The sequence below is a fragment of the Ascaphus truei genome, chromosome 4 (assembly GCF_040206685.1).
Source record: "Ascaphus truei isolate aAscTru1 chromosome 4, aAscTru1.hap1, whole genome shotgun sequence".
In the NCBI taxonomy this organism is placed as follows: domain Eukaryota; kingdom Metazoa; phylum Chordata; class Amphibia; order Anura; family Ascaphidae; genus Ascaphus; species Ascaphus truei.
The window spans coordinates 367,585,492-367,613,051 of NC_134486.1; the positions used below are offsets into that span (position 1 = coordinate 367,585,492).

A 27,560-nucleotide genomic window follows, 5' to 3' on the forward strand; every position below is an offset into this window, starting at 1 on the left:
TATGTATATATGTGTGTGTGTGTGTGTGTGTGTGTGTGTGTGTGTGTGTGTGTGTGTGTAATACATGTGTTTTGCATTGTAGTACCTCTGTATACGCATTCTGGTAATTATTTAGCATTTTTTTTTAATTAGTCTCTGCTGTCCTCTAAACAAGCGAATTAATTAATATAGAGGTTTCTCCTCCACTTTTCAAAATGTAATATAATACAAAAGACAGTGTATAAAATATATTAATTATGTTTGATATATATTTGCGCAAATTATTGATTGTGATGTTATTTGAATAATATTTTATTATATAACTCTCTGTCAGTCTATTGAAATCAAGTATGCAAATTTGAGAGACTTAGAATGGTCTACACACAGGTGTAAACTGATCATGTCTCTTCTGATTGGAATCTGGCACTATATATATATATATATATACGTAACTGGAATAGAAAAAAAGAGAAGAAAAAGCGTCCGATCCTAGTATAATACAAATGAGTAAAATGTAATATTCTTGGACAATAACAATTTAAAACTCACAAACAGCCATGAATTTAAAGCGTTGTATGAGATAACCCATGCCCCAACATGCTTTCCAGGACGCCGCTCCTCTCGATCCGTCGTGGGATATCCTCCCCGGGAATCCTCTCAGTGTGTATTACCCTCCAGGGAGTCCTCCGTCATCCAGCAGTAGTTAAACAGCGTTCCAAGTGAAAGGTTCCTGACACTCTAGGGCAGAGTGTAACCTCCTTCTCCGGTGTCGTGATTGGAAATCTTCAAACACAGCTACTCGCAGCAGCACGTGACCCTATGCGTTTCATCAGACCAGGCTGATTTCATAAGGGGATTGATTCTAACTACACTTACGTGATATATATATAACAATTTATTGATTCAATTGTTATCTTTTTTTGCTAATAATATTCATAACCCCCAAAACATTGGGGCATATTTGGATATATTACAATACACTCATAGGTGCAGTCTTTTATATATATATATATATATATATATATATATATATATATATATATACATACATACATACATACATACATACATACATACATACATACATACATACACACACACACACACATACTTTTTTTCACAAAAGTAGGTTAACAGGCAAAAAGCAACTCATAACATACTAAGGGAGTGAAGGGTCGGGGTTATCCGATGTCTCACGCTGCTTCAGGCTGCGTTCAAACAGAATACGATGCAACGTGCCACGTTCACCACTCTTGCGCTTTGGTGTGTGTCAGTTTTCAAACAGAAAACGGCACCCAGCGGTAAAGTACAGCGTTGACGCCACTGCACTTGGAGACAACTGAAGTTGTGATTTCAAGCGGCAGACGCGTCATGTGTATTTCGCCAGCCAATCACACACTTTGTTTCTTTTTTTTTAATTAAATGGCTGAGTAGTCCCACCTCCAAGTCGGTTCATTCTGTCTGCTGGGCATGATCAATATATGTTCTCGCAACCCAGGGGGAGCATGAAGGAAAAAACAACAGAAAAAAGACAAGCTAAGTGCAGACTGTAAAATTGAGTGTGACAATGTGTGAAGAAGCTTGGCTCTCTTGTGCAGCCTACTCACAGGATAGCAGTAAGGTATGGGCATGTACAGGATCTTTGTAATCTGTACAGTCTTCTAGATGTAGACAGGATACCTCTCACATTCAGAAATCAGGTGGATGGGAACATGGAAAAATAGAACAAAATCTCCATGGTGCAGAACTCCTGACGAAGCCTGTTGTCCTATTGGGCGAAACGCGTAGAGTGGACCCGCCCAGGAAGTGCAAGGATTGGTCCTGCAAGCCGTCCATCACGAGCAGCACTGGAAGTGACGCGACGGAGCTCAGTGCGCTAACCGGAAGTGACGTATCGCATCGGGGAAAGCACTGGAGGTGATGCTGACAGCATCACGGCGAAGAGCAGGAAAACAACGTCGGTGCGGTGAGCGGTGGCCATAACCCTATCACTCCTGAGTCACTTGTTATAGTGTCAAATGCTTATGTTCTATTTTTACATTGTAAGTGCGCATTTTTTAGCTACATTATAAAGTTATCCTTTTTACCATTGATCTGCACCATGGAGATTTTGTTCCAGTGCTGCTCGTGATGGACGGCTTGCAGGACCAATCCTTGCACTTCCTGGGCGGGTCCACTCTACGCGTTTCGCCCAATAGGACAACAGGCTTCGTCAGGAGTTCTGCACCATGGAGATTTTGTTCTATTTTTCCATGTTCCCATCCACCTGATTTCTGAATGTGAGAGGTATCCTGTCTACATCTAGAAGACTTTACAGATTCCAAAGATCCTGTACATGCCCATACCTTACTGCTATCCTGTGAGTAGGCTGCACACGAGAGCCAAGCTTCTTCACACATTGTCACACTGAATTTTACAGTCTGCACTTAGCTTGTCTTTTTTCTGTTGTTTTTTCCTTCATGCTCCCCCTGGGTTGTGAGAACATATATCGATCATCTGGGACCAGTGAAGACAGTCCCTTCCAGAGGGTTTGAGCAGGGGTTACAACTCTTAATTTACACTTTATTTATTGCACTATTATCAGTCACTTAAATTCACTCACTTTATTATAAGTTTATAAATCATTCATTCACTTAAAGATTGGTGATCACTAGTTGTGTTTCAGCGCCTATTTTTACACTATCACTTTGTCACAATTGCTGGGCATGATCACACATCGCCCAGCAGACAGAGGCGCGGACGCACGAACGTGTAGCAGCCTGTCTGAACTTAGCCTAACTTGACCAATCATCACCCACCTCAGATGCCGATCAACCTACTAGTCAATCCCATGTAGCCTTTACCTGACTATTCAGATATCTTCTGAGGCAGGCCAAGGACCATAGCAACAAAAACCACCTACATACAATGAGTACAACAGAAAGGGGGGTGTCTGTAAAGGGCATCCTGGATCCCACTTTGCCCTTTTGCTATATGCCCCATGGCTTTCATGAATGAATACAACTGTGCATACTATTTAAACTTTTATGCTCACTCATTGTTTTTCTAACGGTTAGTGGCAGGTGAATATAAGTAATTACATTTTGCAATGCAAAACGCTATGGAAAACAATTATATAACAAAGACTAAATTAATATAATACAGTTCAAAATACATACAGTATTGCTAAACCCCCCTGCATAAACCAAACAGGGGTTATAGATTAAAGTCACACAGAAACCTTTTATAGTATAAATTGTATCTCTTACACATTGCAATTTTGAGACAACACAGAAGTATTACACAATAAAACTATTTTATATATGCATTACACAATCTTCCAAGGGAGTTTTGATGATGCTGGTTTTGCAGATTAAACTGGGCCCTGAGGCAGTGGAACTCCTCCCCCATAATTATACTGAGAGATCCAGGCTGGAATGACACTACGTTGCCAAGACAAAATAAAAAAAAATGATTTCTTCATTGAGAAAACTCACTTAGTAACCAGTCCTATGCCAACATGTAACAGACACACAGGAAGAGGCAGCATTTGTTATAGAGCCATTCCAACTAATAAACTAGACCAATTAACAATCCATGGACTGTAATTATGTTGTGCACTAAAGTATGGGATATATATCCAACAGATGCATTGGTGAATTATCCTACAGCAAAATAAATAATAAAAAATAACACGAGCCGAGCCGTAGTAAAATATGTAATAACTAAATAAACAATTAGCTCCAAACAAAAATATAACGTCATATTCATAGTAACTAGTAGGTAACAGAATTGCAGTCCTAAATTGTGGGAATTATAATCTTGTGTATTAAAACTGAGCTGTCACAAGGTCAACCTGTTTCTTGCTCTCCAGCGATGCACAGTATCACGTGCAGTATGTATATTTAGAATTCTCTTGCTTAGATGTACAATATGTATATATTAATATATGCATCAAGTCCACAAAACGTGTAATGTTTATACCAGTGTTGTGCATAACAACTGTTTATCCTTGTATGTATACTTTTTGTTACATAGTGCCAACAATGTACACAGCGCTTTACTTTACAATACAAGGTAAATAAATGACAAACAATGGAGATAAGCAAGACAGGTACAGTAAATGGCAATGTAAGGCAATGGGAGACCCTGCCCCGATATGCTGACACCCATAATATACTAAGCACTAAATGCTTCAATCAGACTCCTGCAAGGAATATAACACGTTTGTTTCCTATTGTACATGCTCTTTGTTTTTGTTCAAGAAAATGTAAGTGGGGGTTGAGGTGTCAGCTCCTAGAAAGCATATTGTATGGATATAAACAGTACCCTTGCGGAGGGATACAGGTTTTACTGATCTATTTGCTCTGCAACTGGAGCCGCACACAAAAAAAAACCAGAATGAGCTGAGGCAGAGAATGGAATCTGTGAGGAGGCAGAGGGTTGGAGAACCAGGCTGCCGACAGACAAGGGCTGTATCCAACCAGCGTCCGCCTCTTTACAAGAAAGGGGAGGGTCTTCTGTGCATTCGCTCCACTGCGCAGCGGAGCTTCTGCACGGAGGGTTGGTGTCTGTGCACTGCTGACATTGAGTAGTGAGGCAGTGTAAAGAGGTACATATGCAAAAGGGAGAGATTCCCAGCCACGTAAGTACAACACCGTGGAAGATGATGTCTTGCTGAAAGGGATCGGCCCCAGCCATCCCTTTTTTTTTTCTTTTTTTTTCTTCCTCTCCCTTCTACCTCAACGAAATCAGATTCCTGACTATATATAGTTTTTTTTTTTTTTTTTTTTTTTTTTGTGGTGTGTTGTGAAAAAGGAAACCCAATATTTTGCAAGGCAATCATCTAAAATCCCAGACACAACCAGCTCCCTTTTTAGAAGCGGCAGATCTACTCAATTGTATCTGGGTTTTTTTTTCTCTGTGGAGTATACATGAACGTGTTTTTGCATGCTATGGCAATACGGTGACAGGCCGTGCAAAAAAGATCGTGGAAATCCTAGATCATTGGTCTTTCCTTGTCCTTGATTGAACTTTCATACGCGTTTATATTAAGGCTCCAGATATCAATCTTGCACATTTTGTGTCCTCGGCCTTTTGTTCACCCATCTGATTTTTAGATTCGGTGCAAGTTCAATGCTTGGCCATTTCTGCGAACACTATCCGCGGTAAGTTAAATACTCCCTAGTTTCAAATATAGAAATATATATATTTTTTTCTGCCGTTTAATTTGCCTGATTTCTCCAGAAAAGCTACGGACGCCATCTACAGTTAAAACCAAGGCAACTTTGTTATTGTTACAGGTAAATCGCAGAATCCAGCGTTTATGCAGCAGAAAAAAAAAAACAATCTTGAATCAAGTGGGATTTTGCAGAATATATATTTTTTATTTGTAGTCTGATATTTTTGGATACACACAAAAAGGAAATAATAAAAAAAGTATATATATAATAGAACTGTCTATATTTTGGAAGTCAGTACGTTTGCACAAGATCTGGCCGCGTGTACCTGGATCGAACGTTGAAGTCTCCGCGTTACAGAATTGTTTGTTTTCTAACTTGCCCCAACGTTCTGATCGCACACAGCCACGTTACCGGCACCAGCGATCCGGGAGTAAACCGGCCGTTGCCTTAATCCTGATCGCGTTGCCAGAGCTTCCTTTCATTGAAGGTGGTCTCAATCGATATTTCTACTTCCACTGTAACATTTTTTTTTTCTCTCCTGCACTTTTTTTTTGTTCTTTCCTCGTTTAACATTTTTTTTTAAATTTTTGTATTATATTATTAGTTGCCTACATATACATATATGACTGATCATTGATTTTTATTGAACCGACAAAAACCTCACAGAAGCACAAAAGCCTTGTCCCCAGTCGGGGGGGGGTTGCTTGCTCTTTCACACTCATGAACATACAAAGGTCGAACCCCATTACGATCGCAAGGTATGGGAGATCGCGGAATAAAACCCAGGATTTGGAAGAGTTATCGTCCATTAGGTCTACCGAGCCCAGCCAGAGCTTCAGCCCGAACCTCGGCTCCCCAAGCCCCCCAGAGACCCCCAACTCGTCGCATTGCGTTTCCTGCATTGGGAAATACTTATTGTTGGAGCCTCTGGAGGGAGACCACGTTTTTCGAGCCGTGCATCTGCACAGTGGCGAGGAGCTACTTTGCAAGGTATATACATATTATTTATTTTTATTTGTATTATCTTTTCTTATTTTCCTTTATCTACCACGTTGGTACTTATGGCTGAATCATGCTTTTCCTTTCTTGCTAATTACCATCTGTTTTTTTTTTTTTATATGCTTCAATGAAAACTAGACACTACAGTGGCTTTGGGGGGACGGGCAGGGGTAGCCTTTAATGAATTGGAGCTCTTCATTTTGAATGACATGTCGGTAGAAAGGTTTAGACAAATCCGCTTTTCATATAATAGAGTGGGGAATACCCTTGCTAATTTTAAACCACAAACGGGCGGCTGCAGGTGTGCAGATGGCTGCTTGTAGTTTAGTTACAAAGGTGGAAATCGAGACACGTCGCTTTGATCCCTTCCCTAGTGAAAAGCATTTCCGAACTGCATTCAAGGTTTGAACACACAGCTCCTTTTCTGTAGCGATACCTTGTGGCTTTCCGGAGCAGCTTTCCTGCAGACTAAACGAGCCATTGTATGCATCAGTTGTCTCACTTTGCTTCTGATGTTCTATTGATCCCTTGTATTGCAATATTTGGGGGATGTACATGAAAATGTGTGCACTGTTTTTTTGGGGGACTGTCTTTAAGTATTGCATTTTCATTCATATTAAATGTCCAGTGAGCAACAAAGGATATCTTGTGCAAATGCAACATCTAGAGTGCTCTCATTCATTCATTCATTCATTCATAAACAATGAAACATGAATGATGTAATTGCAAACGGTAGACAGCTCCATAATTCCCAATGGTGGTTGTTAATATGGCAATCAATCCTGTAGTGTTTCAATGAAATACACTTTCTGTAAAGCTTTAATTGTATTTATAGAGCGAGATTAATGCTAATCACTAGTTGTGAATGAGTCATGTTTCATAGCATTTATGAATGCATCCCCTTTTTTATATATGTATATTTAAATCAGCAGCAGTTTGCTGAAATACAGACCCATGCATTGCATAAGCAGCTTTCTTAAGCTGCCCGTGGGGGCTTGGTTTTTAACAAAATACCAATTTCATTATGAAATAGACAGAATCAAGCTAAACCAATGACATTTTGTATTAGAATTGGCACTTTTTTTTAGTGACATTATATTCTGAGATAGTGCACTTTTTTTCTAGATAAGTTGCCACCATTTATTACTCTGGTGTAGATATTTTATTTTATATACCACAACCTAAAATCTTATTGTAGCTGTAACAAGGTGTTCTCTGTTACTGGGTAGTTCATTAATTTTTGTTCCACATTGAGATCTAGTTGAACAGCTTGAGATGCACGTGGGACTTCATCTGTGTTTTTAACTTGTTGCAATTATATATATATATATATATATATATATATATATATTTTTTGTTTTTGTTTTTTAGGTTTTTGATATTCGCTGCTATCAGGAGTCATTGGCACCCTGTTTTTGTCTACCTATACACAGCAACATTAACCAAATAGCTGAAATAATTCTTGGAGAGACTAAAGCCTATGTGTTCTTTGAAAGGAGCCATGGGGATATGCATTCTTTTGTTCGTACCTGCAAAAAGCTTAAGGAAGAAGAAGCAGCCAAGCTATTCTATCAAATAGCATCTGCTGTAGCGCATTGTCACGATGGAGGAGTAGTGCTGAGGGATCTTAAACTACGAAAATTTGTCTTTAATGATGGAGAAAGGTAAGATTGAATTTTATGTGGGTACTTGTTTTCAGTGTCCATTAAATACAATGAAAGTTACATTTGCAGTGATGTCTGCATAACAAGTACAGCATGTATATCTTTTATGTAGCCCCCACTGTGTATTTGGCGCTTTACAAAAACTATACAGTGCATGGAATTTATAATGCAGTAAGCGCAGCAGTCCAGACAATAGAAAAAAGGGAATCCCTGCCCCGAGAGAGCTTAAAGTAAAAGCAATACATCATGTAATGTACTGTAAAATCTGTTAAATGAATGTTTTTGTTTTTTTTTGTATGCGAACTGCTTGAAGGCCACATGGTTTTGCAAATGGCCATTTTATAACAGAGTTATAATAATACAAATTATTTAATGGCACTTTTCTCTCTATGGGATTCAACGCGCTTCACAATTGCGGTACACAGCGCGTAGGATTGTTAGACACAGCCCCTGGCCAAATGAGCGTACAATCTGTTTTTGGTGCCTGAAGCACCAGATAAAGTGACTGGCCCAAGGTCACAAGGAGCTGACGCTGGAATCTGAACTCGATCAGTCAGTGCCTTTACACACTGAGCCACTCCTTCTCCAATGATGCTATTGTATATAGATTGTCACCATTTTTTGGAGGGTACAATCTGCATTCAGTTGTGCTCTCCAAAATTCTTACTAGATGCATATATTTAGAATTAATAGATTAAAATATAAGGTGTGTGTTTTTTTTTTTTTGTTTTTTTAATTATTATTTAGTGGAAGCAATCCAATTCACATTTGCATATATTTCAATATGCGTGCAGGGTTCCAAAACGAGATCTGTTGGGCGTCTTGCATATATTGTTTCACTAATTGAATCATGGCCATCATGAAGTGGGAGTTTAGGCAGCGGAGTGAGAACGAGGGCAGTCATGTGGAATGCAACATAGTAAACTAATCCATATTTGGTATTTCATATACACAAATGTATTGGAGACTACATTAATATAAGTGCATTACCAGCATTTACAAGTGTAGCAAAGTTTAAATGTACCCGCATGCAGTGGAGTAACAGTCCAGATTGATATCTGCATTTTTACGTCTCGTCAAACTGGATTGAAACCAGAGGTTCTGATGTAACATTGTGTAATGTAGGGAAAAAAAGCTCTCAGTAAATAGAAAATAAAAGCAATCATTAGTTACATGGTGATGTTTTAGTCCCAACATCATGATTGTCCCAACTGCATTCTTGTCAGTAACCATTTGTTCTTTGTTCCCAAAGCATTAGTAAACTTTGAATTAGAGAGCTTTTGGATTTGAATTAGAAACACCACATAAAATAAATGGAAAGAGCTGGAAGTACTACACAATATGGTCACACATTAAGAAGTTTGAAGTATTCCCTTGCAGCGGTGTGTTAATTTGTACGAATGCATTGAACTGTGGTTCCTCTTTCAAATGTGTGTGTGTGTGTGTGTGTGTGTGTGTGTGTGTGTGTGTGTGTATGTATGTGTGTAATTTTTGTAATCATTTTACATTTCTTGAACTCAACACCATCTTTAGTGTTTTGTAAAGCATAGCATTGAAGTGTTTATGCAAAAGAGGGATTTCATAATGTAGTAGTTTTACAGAACATAGCATTCTTTATGGTATTTATTATGATAATGTGATGAGTATTATAAAATGACCCTTTTGCCTCTAGTCTGGCTAGTAACTGGCCAGGTGAAACATCATACTCTAAGGAAACACCTCTTAGGTATTGTACTTGCTGTATAATAGATAGACTTGTTGACAGACAGATTACTGTTTAAAACTCATAGTATTAATCTGCCAGATTTAATGTCTTGCTGTAATTGAAATATTTTTAGTTTATACTATCACACGAATGTCATGTTTTATACGAAGTTAGGTTTTTGATTTGAGGAGGGCTCCCCACCCTTGTTTGACGAAAGGCAATGTATGGATTTTAATTGGTACGTGAACTAATGCAATTACATCTTTATCTAGTCATTGCAGGTTTTCAAAATAGATTAGCAATGTCAAGGAATCTCAAGCTGACCACAGCAGAAGAAATGCATGTGAATTACATTCTTTAATTTATCGCTCTATAAAAAATGTCGTATCAATGTGTTCACCAGCCAGTCAAACCAATCTATTACACCTGCTAGTTTACGCACGTCTGCTTCTATTGCCCTTAGATGTTGGTTGAAGAGCTATATCCTGGCTATTCCAAACGTATTTAGATGGGAGAAAAAGACAAAACGTAGCATAAAACTGTTGAATGATGTGTCGGTAAGGTGACAAAAGGGGAAGGTACATTTATTAAAAAGTTAAAATAAACAATATAAAATATGCAATATAAACAACAATATGAAGGTCCAGTGTTGGTCCACTGCAGAAAAATTGGAGCCCTACTTACTAGATGTAGGTAGGGTGTGCGCAGTGGATATATTAAGAGAATATCCTCTCTCATATGTGGCAAAATCAGCTTGACAGTCCCTGCGGTGTGTCGCGTCTCAGGCCAGCTGATGGTGGCGAGTTGTGACGAGGACTGAGCTGGAAGGTGCCTGTGTCTGCACAGATCTCTCCTGCAGCCTCCTGTCGTTCCTACAGGCTCCCCTCTCTCTGATCTCGCGAGAGGTGTTGGAGCTGGATCCACCCCTGAATGTGTGGACTCTCGAAACGCGGAGGGTTAGTCTTTGGCCCTGCATAGCCCTATCAGTTCAGCACATTGAGGCTGACACGCAAAGACCGCTTCTAGCTGAATTTCCTGATACTGGATCCAGCTCCAACCCCTCTCGTGAGATTGGAGATAGGAGATCCTGTAGGAACGACAGGTTGCTGCAGGAGAGATCTGCGCAGACGCAGGCAACTTCCAGCTCCGTCCTTATAACAACAACAACAACTCGCTGCCATCAGCTGGTCTGAGACGCGACACACTGTGGGGACTGTCGAGCTGATTTTGCCACATATGAGAGGATATTCTCTTAATATATCCACTGCGCATATTCTACCTACATCTAGTAAGTAGTGCTCAATTTTTCTGCAGTGGACCAGTACTGTACCTTCATATTGCAATATCCTTATTGCTGTCTATATTTTATATTTTACTTTAGCTTTTTTAATAAATGTACCTTCCCATTTTGTCTCTTACCTTTTTTATTTTCACGTATCTAAGGCTTCTTTACAGTACTTTTAGTACTGACACAAACATTATTATGCTATGTTTTGTCTTTTTCTCTCATTTCATGTATTGGGAGTTCATCTAAATCGAAATCTGTTTGGAGTAACCAGGACACTGGTCTTTAACTAACATACAACAGTTGTATTATACATATGTATAGTCTTGGCTATTCTGTACGGGACTATAATATCAGGCGCCTATTATATTTTCTTTGTTTTGCACAGTCACCTTCTGACATATTCTGGGTTTTATATATATATATTTTTATATATATATATAATTTCCGGCATCCGCCCATCACTTATTTGTGAATATTTGGGTTTTCACATTTAATTATATATATTTTTTTTAATCTCACTCGCTTGTTAGCGCTACACTATTCCCCTTTTTTACTTCTATTGCCCTGTCATTGTAACCTTTTGTTTGAGTTAACGAAGGTCAAGCAGTCGAGGAGCACATGCAATGTGTGGATCATCTTATTTGTATTCTAGCTAAAGGACCCGAACGGGAACAATTGTGTAAAATATATATTTTTTTTAAATGCGGTATCGGGAGGTACTCTTCAAGTAAGCATTGATTTAAATTGTTTGTGTACTGCCACTAGCCTAACCTTGAGCATATAAAGTCCTAATCTGCCAGAAATGCCCTAGTGTCAGTTGAACAATATTCGACAGAAGCATAATGCTTCAGGCGTTCCTAAAATGAGCTTGCTGGGGTCTGTGTGTTTGTGAGCAATATTGCAGGTTTTTTTTTTTTTTTCCCCTGTGATATTTTAAATTATTTTAAATTGTAGCTGTCCTTGCATGGCCTTGTTGACCCATCCCATTTTAAGTTGCAGTTCAGTATGTGGCAACAAAGTGAAATCACTCGGCTATGTAATACTACTTTAATATTTGTTTTATAATGTAATATGTTTGGATCCTTTGAGTAATTAGGCCTAAAGCTGACAAGTGAATATCACAATGGTGAATTGCACAGGATTTAGACATGCATGCTGGTGCGATTCCAAAGTCACAATTAACTGGTATGAGTTGCAGTGCAGTTTTCAGAAAAACCTTGTGGTTGTCCATTCAAAGGATTCTCTAACAAAAAAGATTTTTATAACATTTTATCCAAACAGAAATCACAATTCGGTGATGTATGTGATCAGGATTACACTTGAATAAGCAGCAGGAGTGGTTTTTTTTCCGTTTTTTTTCCCCCCCTTCCTTCTCCCCTCTTGTCAATGTGCAGTTGTCACTTGCAGTTTTTGAGTCCCGTACAGTGAAAAACATGACTATGTACAGGGTAATGGCAAGAGCAGTGATTGAAAAGTAGAACACATTGTGGCCTGGTTTTACACAATCTTAACACCCAAAGCTGGCGAGGAAGGAAGTACTAAGCATTTGTCTGTTAACAATGCTGTTCTTGTCATTTTATGGCAGTCAGCTGGTTTACTCATGGTATTGGTAACCCTTTGACCTTCCTCAAAATGAATAGTGAACAAACAGGTTGAGGAAATTGTTAATCAGCTTTAGAAAATAGTAAGCTGGCTTACATAACATAACATGACAGTGCAAGTGCACATTGAACCAACTGTTCCATTTTATTCATTATTTTAGCTATTGTTCTTCTGCATTATGTAGTGGTATTATACAATCTTACCTGGGTGTGCATGGTTTAGTTTTTTGTTTTTTAATATAAAGGCATCTTTCCAAGTTGATTCTTTGACTGCATGTGGGTGGCCTGTGAATGTTCTCATGTGAGCTTCATTTGTTAACATTGGAGAGGAGACCGTGTCTCTCCTGGAGACATCACAACTTCGTCTAGCCAACTTCCTTGTAATCAATGATCTGACCCTCCTAGGCTCTTTCCATTGAAGTCCAATGCTTTTACTAGAAGACTTGTCGAAATCCCTCTTGATTGTGAATGCCGCCAAATTATTGCTGTTTTTAATGCTTAAAAACCTTTTTGTTTTAAAAAAATAACAAACTTGCAATACACAGTTTCTTGGAATGATCAACAGAATTGAAGATTACTTGCATAACCAAACACAAGATCTGAAAGTACATCCTCGTAATTGCCACACTAGTATACAGTAGTGTCTTTATATTTGAAATGCTTTTAAATAAAAAAATATATACTTTAAAAATGGGCCAAATATGTGTTTAGTCAACCATGACATTTGCATTCTTGGCCAATGTGGCAGCCTCTTCTTAAACATGTAAACTCCACACATTTCAATTCAATGGATACCATTTTTAAAGTATCACGAGTAGGAACACGCCGTGTTAAAAATGTTGTTGCGTAAAATCCGAACAGCTAAACTTTTTCTGACCCTACATGTAATCATACTTAGAAAGCAGTCCAAACTACCATGTTGGTGTAATGAATAAACAAGCCCGATGTTGGGGAAAAGGCAGTTGGCAGGGAATGAAGGATATGATAGATACTGTCCCATCAGCACATTTCTGAATGAGCAATGTGTAAATGTGACCATTGCTCAGCGTTTTGTTTGTATTCATGTCTCTGCACAGCAGGCGCTCTAGCTTTTGGCAAATAGAGCAGCAAATGTGAGTTGAGACAATATATTGAAGGCTATTGCGACGTTTTTCTAATGCACTTTTTTTTACTGAATTATAGTATTATTGGAGCATGGTTAGATAATTTGTTATCTTTGCTTTGTCTGTTACTTCCTTGTCTAACCTAATTGTATCCCATGGAAGTGTACTTGCTTGGAGCCATACAAACTGCCTTTTTAAAAGATTGTGGTTCTGCCACCTAGATCTACTTAAACCTAGAACTCTTCTTGTTAGGTTTATTTTGATCTATATTATTATTATTTGTTTTAATTCTCTACCAATCTTTTGTTGGGCAATTGCATCCTTTGATGTATCACCCACCAAAGGGGTTTCCTTTAAGCATAAATGGCACAATTTTTCAACAGCCTTTCTGTGTCTGCAAATGGAGTTGGTGGGGCCAGGGCTAGTACACACAGCCGAAAAAAGCCGCTACATTATCATTGAGATGACATCACGGCTTTCTATTGGTGACCGCTTGTGCAAGTTGGAAGGCTGGCACCAATCCACTTGTAAGTTGTATGATGGTGCTCAAAGTGCTGGGGCTGTATTAAAGGAAGGGAGTATATGCTGGGTAATAACAGTTTTGCTCTTAGTACTGTGCCTTTAAATGGGCATAAGGTACCTTGAAGGTTAGATTGGGTTGCCAAAAGACAGCCCTCTCTTTCCTCATTAGGTAGCCCCAGGTTAGTACTCACTGTAATATTCTTTCTTTCCCAGTCTCCCTTCCAAAGCGTGCAGCCGTATAGGGTGTAGATCCAAAGCAGGGGTGTGCAGCGCACAGCAGTAATGAGGAGGAGCAGGTCTTGCAGTAAAATAGTCCTTTATTAATAATTCATGGTGTGGGACAACAGCAAACCTTCAACGCGTTTCGTTCAAAGGAACTTTATCAAGAAGTGCTGTGCATATTAAAAACAACAATTTATATACAGCTGACTGCCTGATTTTCGCGCCAATCGTGACGTCATAATTGCGTTTTAACCAATAAAAATCGTGGTCCTCGCGCATGCGCGCGGCGCCAAACTCTATGGTAAACTCTATGGTTATACTGATCCTCGCGCATGCGCGCGGCGCCAGACACTATGAATAAACTTATTTCCTTATCCATTCCCCGCGCATGCGCGCGGCGCCAGAGTGTCAGGAATCCCACTGCTCATGCCAGCCGTGTATACAGCAGGAGACATACGCCCCTCCGGGCGGGTCTTCGTGCTGAAACACGCCTCTGGCCAATGCGTGGTGATTCCCCCTCCTCCATGGTCCGCGCATGCGCAATGGATTCACGACTTAAATAATTAATTAAATCAATCCCTGTCAGGGAACAGAGGACAGGGGATTGAGGTATGAAACACAAAAAATCAATAAAATAAATGATATTGAATGGGCTGGAAGGCAGTAAGCTATATTATAATAAAATGACATATAGGCAAAAATGTGAGTATATGAGTATACATTCAAGTCATCATAAATACTTTTGTAAACAAAAAATATATGTGATATATTGTAAAAAAACATATAACAAGACAATTTATTATTAAAAGTGTATTAATCCAAAAATATATTAAATGATCAAATCAAATAATAAAACATTTTAAAAACAACAATGTATCTTGTGCCTAATTTAAGCAACAGCAAATTGCATGCCCTGATGGATGAAAATGATGGTCATATGAATTTCTAGTTTTGTTACTCAATGTATTCCTATTGATGGTGGAGTATTATACATATGTATTTTTAGATTAAATTTTTAATTTGAGCACCTTGACCTGACTCAGAGTTAGCCTATCTAGACGATTCTAAAGTACTGATTATGGTTATTACCAATAACAAGAGTGATCTATATAGAATCTTGATTATATTCATAGAGGTGTGTACTAATTTTTGGTCATAATGAATATTTTGTAGGGATATGAAAATGAATCCCAATAAAAGGACTTAGTTATGTTTCTCTCATCTATTTATAGATTTAAGGTATGGTATATATAATGTTTTACCCGAAACCATTACATTCATTTAAGGAAATGGTTAATGTTCCATTCTATATTTATTCCCTCAGGGAACCTTGTTCTTAATGTGAATATCCAATAGGATTCTCTACAGTCTAATGTTTTTACAATGTTACCCCCTCTTTCTTTTCTGATTATCTTCTCAATACCCACAAATGAGAAGTTACTAATGCCGCCTTGTTCACATTCCGAAAAATGTTTTGATACAGGGTGTTCCTTGTCATTTTTACGTATCAACCTGCAATGTTCTTGCATCCTAATTTTTAGTGCCCTTGTGGTCCTACCAACATATCTCTTCCCACAGCCACAATTGATGAGATACACTACAAATGTGGTATTACAATTAATAAAATTGTGTATAGTGTGGCGTTTATGTGGACTGTGGGAAAAGATATGTCGTGCCGGTTTCATGAATTGACACATGTTACAGTGATTACATCTGAAGGATCCTTTGGTCAAGAAATGATCTGAACTCTTAACTGGTGTTGATACTACACTTGGGGATAAAAATGTTGCTAATGTCTTGGCTCGTCTATATACGAATTTGGGACCCGTGTCTGTGTATTCCTTAAGAATGGGATCCATCCTTAACAATTCCCAATGTTTTCTAACAATTTTATTTACTTGACTGCTTGATTTATTATATTGTGAGATGAACAACGGACATGTTCCGTCTTTTTTATTGTCTATTCTTATTGTTTTAGTGTGTTGGCCTCCCCTCCCTGCTCTGGCACGGACGGCATAACTGTTTCTCGTTCAATTTCTTTGACTTCCTGTAGTGTAGTTTGGAGGGTCTCCCGGTCATATCCCCTCTCAATAAATTTGTTTGTCAGTTCATCAGACTGAGTCACGAAGCTGTCAAGAGTAGAACAGTTCCGCCTCAGTCTGAGGTACTGTCCTTTGGGTATTCCCTTAATTACAGATCTGGGGTGGCAACTGTCCGCTCTAAGAAATGAATTTCGAGAATTTGGTTTCTTATAAATGTCCGATTGTATTTTTTGGTTGATGTCAATGTAAAATAGAATGTCCAGGTAGCTAATGTGATGAGTATGATAATCAATAGTGAGTTTAATATCAAAAGTGTTATTATTCAAGTATTCTATAAATTCTAATAAAGTGTCAGTGCTCCCGTGCCAAATAAAAATAAGTTCGTCAATGAAACGTTTATAAAAAATTATATTGTGTCTATAAGAGTTTGTGCTACCAAAAATGAAGTTATTCTCCCACCACCCCATAAAGAGGTTGGCATAAGAGGGGGCAAAACTTGTCCCCATTGCCGTCCCCCGAAGTTGCAAATAAAATTTGTGATCAAAAAGAAAATAATTGTGCGTGAGTAAAAAAAGTATTGATTCCATTATAAAGGTGGTTGTAAGTATGGTGGTTGTAAGTCTTGAGCTACCTGGACATTCTATAAAATATTTAATCTAAAAATACATATGTATAATACTCCACCATCAATAGGAATACATTGAGTAACAAAACTAGAAATTCATATGACCATCATTTTCATCCATCAGGGCATGCAATTTGCTGTTGCTTAAATTAGGCACAAGATACATTGTTGTTTTTAAAATGTTTTATTATTTGATTTGATCATTTAATATATTTTTGGATTAATACACTTTTAATAATAAATTGTCTTGTTATATGTTTTTTTACAATATATCACATATATTTTTTGTTTACAAAAGTATTTATGATGACTTGAATGTATACTCATATACTCACATTTTTGCCTATATGTCATTTTATTATAATATAGCTTACTGCCTTCCAGCCCATTCAATATCATTTATTTTATTGATTTTTTGTGTTTCATACCTCAATCCCCTGTCCTCTGTTCCCTGACAGGGATTGATTTAATTAATTATTTAAGTCGTGAATCCATTGCGCATGCGCGGACCATGGAGGAGGGGGAATCACCACGCATTGGCCAGAGGCGTGTTTCAGCACGAAGACCCGCCCGGAGGGGCGTATGTCTCCTGCTGTATACACGGCTGGCATGAGCAGTGGGATTCCTGACACTCTGGCGCCGCGCGCATGCGCGGGGAATGGATAAGGAAATAAGTTTATTCATAGTGTCTGGCGCCGCGCGCATGCGCGAGGATCAGTATAACCATAGAGTTTACCATAGAGTTTGGCGCCGCGCGCATGCGCGAGGACCACGATTTTTATTGGTTAAAACGCAATTATGACGTCACGATTGGCGCGAAAATCAGGCAGTCAGCTGTATTTAAATTGTTGTTTTTAATATGCACAGCACTTCTTGATAAAGTTCCTTTGAACGAAACGCGTTGAAGGTTTGCTGTTGTCCCACACCATGAATTATTAATAAAGGACTATTTTACTGCAAGACCTGCTCCTCCTCATTACTGCTGTGCGCTGCACACCCCTGCTTTGGCACCAATCCACTTGCTGCACAAGATTTTGTGAACAAATAAAAATTTTAAGTACATTGAAGCGTTCTATTTTCTTTCCATACTTTTTTCCCTTATGCAGCAATGCTAAAATAATTTAGCAACGTGTTCAAACTTCATTCTTGAAGACTCTAGAGTTGTCCTTTTGGGGTGGGGGGGGTGGTGTGTATGTGTCACTTGTAGTACATTTTGGGTGTTATGTGTCCATTTGGTCACTTCTTCTGCATTTGCTTGAGGTGTTGGGCATGGCAAGGACAACTAGTTTGTTTTTGCAATCACTGCTGTTTTTAAAGACTGGGGTTAACCACTTCTTACTAATGAAGAAAGCATGTGTGCCCTCCCTTTTAATTTCATAGAAATATTTGACTTCAGAAATCCTTTGTACAACCCCCTAAAGCGCAGTTTAAGCTCTGTTGCCATCTTCATTGCTTCGTTGTAGACAAAAATGTATGGCCAATGTTGTATAAGATCACATAACCTATATTTTATTATTATTATTTTCCCGTAGTGGATTGGGGAAGACTGTTTTCAGGCTAGTAGTTAGCATTTAAGTTTCTGACATTGTTACAGTACAGTGATTGCTAGATATTTGTCAAGGTTGCATTAACATGCACAAGGCATTGGTGCATTTTTTTGAATGTCAGTCACTTTAAAAGCAAAACCAGTTTTTCTTTGTTTACTAATAAGTAGAGCACATGGAAAATTTTAATTTTCAAATATTTAATGGGAACTCGCTCTTCCGTGCATCAACTATGCGATAAATCCATATTATAGTACAGAGAAAGGATTGATGCGCCTGTTCCCAAACATTAACTTAATTCTTAATTAAAAACTGTAGCAGTATACAAAATCTTAAAATACAGATCTATATAGTGCCATGGAAAAAATCTCAGTGCAAGAAATTTTACACCTTGGAGGTTAGACAAGGGGTCAGGTAGACACCAGCCGGCTTCTGTTTTGCATTCAAATTAACGCTTCATCAGGGCGGAAATGGTAAGCAGTATCCAAACCTTACAGCAGCAGTCCAAGCTGTTGTGTTTTTTGTATTTTTTATTTTTGCTTTTTATGTGCTTCAATAGAATCCACACTAAGTAATTAGCTAAGTTGCTAATCTGTTCTCCTGTGATCAATCGGTGAAGATTCGACTTGGGGATTCACTAAATGGCAGTCAGTGCAGCAGAAGAGGACCAAAGATGCAAAGTTGTGGGGCAGATCATGTGACCAGGTAGTCACATGGTACAATTGGTGCACTGCTAGAGAGAGGGCTGGGCTCAAGAAGGGATCTGACTGGTTGCTATAGAAACAAAGAAAAATGCTTGTTACATTATAATTAATGCCATCCAGAGTTCTTTAAAAAAAAAATAAAATGCTACAAGTATTTTCTCATGGTACAGAACTGATTTTATTAAAAAATACACATGTAGTATATTGCTTGGTCTGCAGCTTTAGGCCATGATTATACCAGAAATCGGGCACAATGGTGTGGCGCCGCGCAACTTCAAAACAATAAATTGCAATGAAAGCGCACATACCAATCGCGACAGTAGCGCCGCAACGTGCTGCCAGGCTTCTGTCTCATGATGAGATTTAGTTTTTCACATGCGAAGGACGCATCACGTGATTGGCAAGGCGAGGGACTACAGAAGAGGCATTATTATATTAAACCCCCCCCCCCCCCCTTTTTTTTTTTTTTAGTCAGCCCCTATGAAGAGTCGGGTGGCTATAACGTTTAGGCGATGTACATGTGTCCCCAAAGGGCCACAAAAAGGTTCCCACGTGTTGCACTCATTCAGTATAAGGTAGAGTCAGGACTCCAAGGTCTCCAAGTACAAATACTACTTAAAGGTGACCAAAGGTAACGCAACTCCCAGAGATACTCCAAGAAAAAAATAATGAAATTTTATTAACATCTATATACACAGAACACTGGACTAATATTTACAAAGTGAATGTTAAAATCCTCAGTTGGTGGGTATAGGATCGACACAAGGGTACTAACTACCATTATGTATTGGTGGTGCCCTCAGAGAATCTATATGTCTAAGCACAGACTCTATATAAAATGCCAGACTAGAAAGTCCTAGTAGGAATGTGTCCATATGTCTCCAAGACATATATGCATCATAATGTAGGTAAGTATACATCAGCACACACTTATTCCCCCAGATGAAAAAGGGGGCGGGGCACACAGTTGCAAAGATGAGTAGCCTGTGTGTAGTATGTGCAATGCAAATATTAACAAAGGAAGACTCTCTCTCTATAAAGGAGGCGTTAAGACAACCTCAGTATATAGCAGTACACAGTATAATAGTTTAGGATATAGGTTGCAGGCAATATGATAAGATAGGACAGCCGTGGTCATATATACACACAAAGTTTAGACAGAAAGCGGACAGTGTCAGTTGACGTGTGAGGAGAAAGCGAGAATGCTGGAGGAGAGAGAGAAGCTGAAAGAATTGATGAAACGAGGTCTTAAATGAAAAGGGGAGGGAGATTGATGTGCAAAGTCCTAGTTGGTTAAAAATAAATAAATTCAAGACCACAGAGGTAGCTATATAAAATTACTTTAGTGATTACACTCCATCCAGTGAGACAGACCTGGGATTTTTCAGTAAATTAAAGATAAAGATCTGAGGTGGGTAGAGATTTCCTGGAATTACCAATCCGGAAGAAATTCCAAATGTAATTTACATTTTGAACCTGAGCCAGATATCTTATACATAATTAATTTTTATTTATTTATTTTTCCCCCTCTTCAAGGTTCAATTTTGGAGAAATGTTTTAGTCCTTGGTTGAAGGTCGTTCCCCCTGTTGGAAACCCTGATAGTTTCAGTGAAACCGGGGAAGATGCATCTTTTATGTGTACCATCTGCAGAACAATTTAACTTCTAAATTAGGACTGTAAGAATCACCATTATGGCATTGGCAAGAAGAATAGAACAAATGATAACTGTTTTTATAAAAAATATATATATTTTTTGCAACAGATTTGGGGTTGGATGGTACGCGTAGATTATGCAGTATAATTAATCATGCTCTTTGACACTTAACATTTTGGTCCTGGAGACCGAAACGTTGGCAGTCCGTCACTGTATGTAATGAACTTTACTATCTTGTAATCTGCATGGTGTGCGCTGAATCCATTGATGTACCTTCGACGTGACTGATTTCTCTGTAGCTGGTTTAATTATACTGTGGCCGCCTCGGATTTGTAGACTGGCGATACAATGAAGAAAATGTACTGTATGGTATATGCTGCAGGTTAAGTGGTCTATTTTGAAGCATGTTTCAGATTTTTCACTCATCACGATTCAATAAATCTCCTTTTAAAAGTAATAACTTGCTGCTATTCTATTGTGCAGCCATTACAGACTCCCCAATCAGTGTTTCAGCTGGTCACTGTTGGTTTCATAGTGAATCATGCCATTATTTACCTGATCATGCTTTCACTTGGTAAATAAGAGTATCTTGGAATACTCGCTAGATTATTAATTACATATTGAATGTATCTGTGTAGTTGGGAGAACTGCTGTGTACAATACAGAACAATGGTTCCACAACACATTTCTCAATGTATGCGACAAAGGCAATGCAGTGATTGCATAAACATTTAAGTTTGAACTATCTGTTCTATCACACTTAATGCAATAGCAATGGGTTTAGCTCTATTTGCATTACTTCTCTCATTTATCACATTTAATATTTTTTATTGCAATTTTATTCTGTTTTCTATCAACATACAATTCCAAGGAAAACAAAGCAGTTCTTGTGCTAGCTGCTCCCCTCACCACCAATATAAAACCTGTGTAGTATTATTATTATTACTATTGTATTTAAAGATCTTAAGGTAGCATCTTTGCTTTAGAGCTGCAGACCAAGCAATATCCTAAATGGTTTGTTTTTTTTATAAATCAGTTCTGTACTATGACAAAATACTTGAAGCATTATAAAAAAAAACCACAACTGACATTTTTAATGTATTCTAATATAACATTTTTTTATTTTTATTTCTATAGCAACAATTTACAAAGTTGCATTCCCTTCCTCTTCTGAAACAGGCTCTGGCACACCTTTTTATACCCTGCCCCCTGTAGCAGTGCACCAATTATATCTAATGACTGCCTTGTCACATGATCTTCCCCACAGAACTTTGCATCTTTGGTCCTCGTCTGCTGTGAACCCCTGAGCAGAATCTTCGCCAATCGATCGGCAACTTGCCTAATTACTTATTATGTGGATTGTAATGATGCATGTATTAAGAGGGGGGGGGGGGGGAGGGGGGTTGGAAGTGTGAAACAAAAAAGGCAGCTTGGATTTCTGCTTTAAAGAATCTAAAACGCATACTTGTATGCATGAAGCTTCCATTGCAGGAGATGCATACCACTTGCTTGCAACCTCATCCGAGGCAGAGCTGTTAGTCACGGCTCCACTCTTCGAATGCCTGGTGTAGTGTTAGGCAAGGCACCGTGTGGAGCAACTTCGGAGAGTAGAACGGTGACTAACTGCGCTGCCATTCTTTTCTTTGGGGAAAGAGAATTGGCCATTTCTGGAAATCCATATTCACAATAAGCAGCAGGGGTTTGAAGGGTGTTGCTCTTGGTAAATCCTTTCCAATTTAACTTTTTTTTTTTTTAATAATAATAAAAAAAAATATCTTGTACAATAAGGCAGGGGTGGGCAAAGTTTTTAACTGCACCTCCCCCTAGCCTGCTTACCTCCCTGATCATGCTCCTCCTCGGCTCCGGTGTCAAATGACGTCGCGGGTCATGTGACGTCATTTGACATGTGATGTCATTTGACACCGGTTACCATGGTGACGCGTCACCGGAAATCAGGTAGGAGAAGCTGCAGAGACCTCGCGTGGTCCAACCCAGAAGTACAGCAGTCATTCCTAGAGTCAACATCTACGTCTCTGTCTCCATAGAAATAGGCAGGGAAATTCGGGGGGGGGGGCAATTTTTTTTTTTTTTTTTTAAAGAATTTTCTATTTTAGTCTTCAGAACGTTGTCCTTTTTACAATAACTAATGTGTGTATTAAGGAGACTGTGCATATTTGCATTGTCTTTAATGATGCACTAACTCTCATCTTCAATATGGCATTGGCGCAACGCATTGCTGTAACTGATTTAATGCTTGTTACATCTGTACTTTTGGAGCATTGCTATCAAAATTCTGGTTGAAGAATTGGGGAATGATTATGAAACACAATCTACAGTGCAAGTCGCAGCCTTTTTTTCTAAACTATAAAAAGCACCCTTAATGTGGAAGCAATCCGCAGCCCTTGCTGGGATAGTGAGAAGTACTTGTGGGTCACTGAAGGGAAATGTATGGGGTGATAGGTGTATAATCTGGTGTGTTCTGTGAAATAGTTCTATCAATTGAATTGATCCAGTTTACTCTCTTACTCTACAGCAGTATTGCTCAACACCAGAGTCCCCCACAGGTTATCGGGATATACTTTACCTGACTGTTGGGTCTTGAGGACTGGAGTCGAGCACCTTTGCTCTACAGAAAGGCAAAGCTCTGAATGCAGCGATTTTGAGTTTTTTTTTTATCAGTGCTTTTGTTTTGCATGGGGTTCCCTGCCTGTTTCCAGGGATACAAAGACACATTTCCCGTTTCTGAGTGGCAATGCTGCCTCTGATTGCACTTCTGTGGTTTCATTCACCACTAATGCGAAAGCATTCACCAGCTGAATTACTTCCCCTTCCCCTCCCCCCCCAAATACTGAACTTAAAATATTGATTTTTAAATTGTTTTATTTAACATTTTGATTTGATCTACAATATCACCAATTGATCTAACCTTCATGTGCAGTTATTTGTGTGGACCAAAGTGCAACCTCAACTACTGTATTTAAGTACTATATTGTAACTTGACTTGCCGATTCACGCCTGCTTTCCTTCTCAGGAAATGTGCAAGAAATTGTCATTGTAGCTAATTGGCTTGTGTGGTTTATTTTTCACATTTTTTTTTTTTTAATAAATACCAGCAATTTTGTTGGAACAGTAATGATACTTTCAAGAGTACTAACTTGGCAACCCCTTCCTGAACATCCAATAAATGCAAAGCTATGATCTAAGGCTATATTAGTGGCCTAGAAAACTGGAGACTGGATTATTGATTTTTAGCATTAATCACACAAAGTATGGCGCCCGTGTAATATGTATGGGAATAAGCTATTCCAGTCAACACTAGACTAAAATCAAATGAACATATTTCATCACACTACCTGTCTAATGGTTCTAAAGTTAGACTTCAGAATATTGACATAAACTTTTTGATCTCACTGCAAATAAGTTTGTGTACAAAGTGAAGAACATCCCTGTTTCTTGATACTTGGTTGCAAATTGGGCTAAAGCTTTCCTTGAAGGAAAAGTTATTCTAAAATGTAAATATAAGATGGTGGCCAAATAATTAGGTTTCACTGGCCTTTGACTTACTGGACTTGGTTCTCTTCGCATCACCAACTCTTTTATTGAATGATTACCTACTGGGTTTTTTTCAGCAGATAGTTATTCACTAAGGATATTCCTTTAGCAAGATGTTCATGAAGCCTACAATTTAACTTAAGTGTATAGATAAAGGCTGTTGCATGTCTTTATTAAAAGCATAGTTCACTTTTCATGTTCAGATATAAACATGAACTTAGTCATAAACAATGTTGTACAAAGTCTCAAACAATCCCAATTTTGTTCTATTGAGGGTTATGTTGATGCCAACAATTAAACTTTTTTATTTAATTAATAAAAATAAGGTATTGGTATTTGTGGCTCCAGCAAGCGTGGTGATACTGTGCCACCCATTTGAAGAAGGGAGTTAATGGGGTTCACCCACACCACTATATGCTGTCCTGATTTTGTGGGTGTCTGTGGCACAGACGAGATCATAATGTATGAAATATTACTGTTTTAATGGTGTCCTACTAGTACACTCCAGCAACATAAAACTACATATGTGCATATGTAAGCTCCCACTATTCAAGTCAACTGATTTATACATGATTTTCAAAAATTCCCTTAAGTGGTATATGATGGATTAATCCATTGAAGTTCTTTTTGAAGATGGTTTTTGTCGATTCAATTTTGTTTTGTTTTTTGTTTTTTTTAAATCAAACTAAATTCGTCTTTCTTGTGTTTCAGGACTAAAGTAAAATTGGAAAGCCTGGAAGATGCTTATGTTTTAGCTGGGGCTGATGACTCTCTTTCTGACAAGCATGGGTGCCCTGCATACGTGAGTCCAGAAATCTTGAACACAAATGGAAGCTACTCTGGCAAAGCTGCAGATGTATGGAGTCTAGGTGTGATGCTTTACACCATGTTAGTTGGACGCTACCCATTTCATGACATTGAACCTAGTTCCTTGTTCAGTAAGATACGTCGTGGGCAATTTAACATTCCAGAGACACTATCCCCCAAGGCAAAATGCCTCATACGTAGCATACTTCGTCGAGAGCCATCAGAAAGGCTGACATCTCGAGAAATTCTGGACCATCCTTGGTTTTCAACAGATTTCAATGCATTGAATTCAGGATTTGGTGCTAAGGAAGTTTCAGATCAGCTGGTGCCTGATGTCAACATGGATGAGGACATGGACCCTTTTTTTAACTGAGCACAAAACTAGTTTATCTTTTCGGTACTTGAGCTGTACATGGCCACATGAAGGAGTCCTTCCTGACCGTATTATTCAAAATCTGTATTGTCCTAGCTTGATGGCATATAAAAGCTACTCTGGGCTCCTTGGTTTTGAGAAGGAAAGTCTGCAAGGAACTACCACACACCTGTAGCATTGGGGCTGCTATCAATTTAGTTTTATTTGGAGAAAAAAAAACAAAAAAACAGCATGGAGCAATTGTAGCTTCTCGCCATACAGAGCCAAGGAGACTGCACTTAGCCAATTCTGGTGCAACTGTGTCACTCGTGTTAACAAGAAATGTAAATGTTTTGCCTCTCACATCTTGGCATCGCACTGTTAGATATTTTACTTCTGCCATTGTTCAGGGACGGTATCATTTGACTTTTTTTTGGTAATGCTAATGTCTAATACAAGGGTAGCCAACTCCAGTCAAGAGCTTCAGCACAGGTGGCTCATTCGGTGGCTGTCAACAACTGAACCACCTGTGCTGATGCAGAGAGATCCTTAAAACCTGACCTGTTGATAACTCTTGAGGACAACAGTTGGCCACCCCATGTCTAATACTAAAGGGGATACATAAATTAAAACACAAACAAGTTGGATGCACTGACACGAGGGGGTGCTAAAACAAAAATAAACAATGCGAAAACCGTTAATTTCATGTCTTTTTGATGGCAATTTCAACTCCTTTTTTATTTTGTCTAATAATAAACTACTTAATATCCTTGTCGGGAAATGACATTTTAATGCTTTGTTCCCTTCAGGGGAAATAAACTAGTTTAACAAGCTGTTCTACTTTCTGTTAAATAGTTTGCTACAGGAAGCAACAATAATTCAACCCTCCAGATGCATTATTGCTATGCTAATAAGAGGAAAAATATTACCTTTGGAAGAATAAACAGGGTTTGATATACTGGCCTCCAGATTGCCATCTTGCACATATAGCCAGAAGGGTTTCTAAAAGCTGCAGAGCCATTTCTCAGTGGGTTCCAACTGGGTGTCTTCATTTTGTTGCATACAGTACATAGCTAATAGAAAATCATATGTAAGGGAGGTGTGGTTTAGTTTTTTTTTTGGTTTGGTTTTTTTGAGTGGGGGGGATTGTTTAGAAGCTGACATCTCCATATTATTTTCCCCCTCACCACATAGACATGCATTAAAATGTACACTTTTTGTTTTGTCGGAAATTCTCTTTATTTATTTTCAATGAAATGTCACAGTAGTGATGTATTAAGCCAGTACTTCAATTCTATTACGGGTTGACTTAAAAATGACATGTTACATGCTGTAGTTTAACTTTCTCATTTTTGTGTATTCAGGCACTTCTGTCCCTAGAATTAAAAAAAAAAAAAAAAAAAAAATGTTTCCCAATTTTTTTTTTCTTTCTTCTCCCCATTGGTAGCTTATGTTTTAAACTACCCCCCACACCACTTCTCTATTCCTCTACAAAAATAAATAAAATCTCTGCATAAATATTTGTATTTCCAGTACCTCAGTTGTTCGGATTATACTGCTTGTATCTGTTTTGTGAAGTGGTCACGTTTTTGGGTAGGTACACGTAGACTCTGTAAGTATGTAAATGTTACTTGAATTTGTGCTTAATTATAGTATGTGGCATGTGCGTACAGCTACTTGGCATTTGACTTTGGGACACTGTTTGCCTGCCCGGTGGGAAGTTTTTGGTCAATTTTTATTTTTTAAGGACGATTCACGGTTTTTGCTAAAAAGACAAAGCTGCAGCTGATCTTGGTTCTATTTTGGTAATTAAAAGGAGTGATCATTTTACACTCAAAAGATGGTGCTGTGTCAAGAAGGACTTTTCTGGTCCCCATAATTATTATTTTTTTTTTCTTAGTACCTTTTTAAGAGGAGCGACTGGTGATAACATGCATGGTGGGGTGTTACTGCCTCTGGTGCTTTGAATGTCATGTATTTGGTTTAATGTTTTTGTCCTAATCTCTTCAATAAATTGTGCATATTTAACTACAA

At 38.4% G+C, this 27,560-nt stretch overlaps 1 protein-coding gene across 1 annotated transcript; it reads left to right on the top strand.

The window, feature by feature from the left end:
* Positions 1-4,487: 4,487 nt before the first annotated feature.
* TRIB2 (tribbles pseudokinase 2) lies at positions 4,488-27,560 on the top strand. The gene is made up of 3 exons (XM_075598383.1): positions 4,488-6,131; positions 7,512-7,804; positions 25,079-27,560. Exons 1-3 carry the CDS (start codon positions 5,862-5,864, stop codon positions 25,545-25,547), a joined length of 1,032 nt encoding a protein of 343 aa, XP_075454498.1. The 5' UTR covers positions 4,488-5,861; the 3' UTR covers positions 25,548-27,560.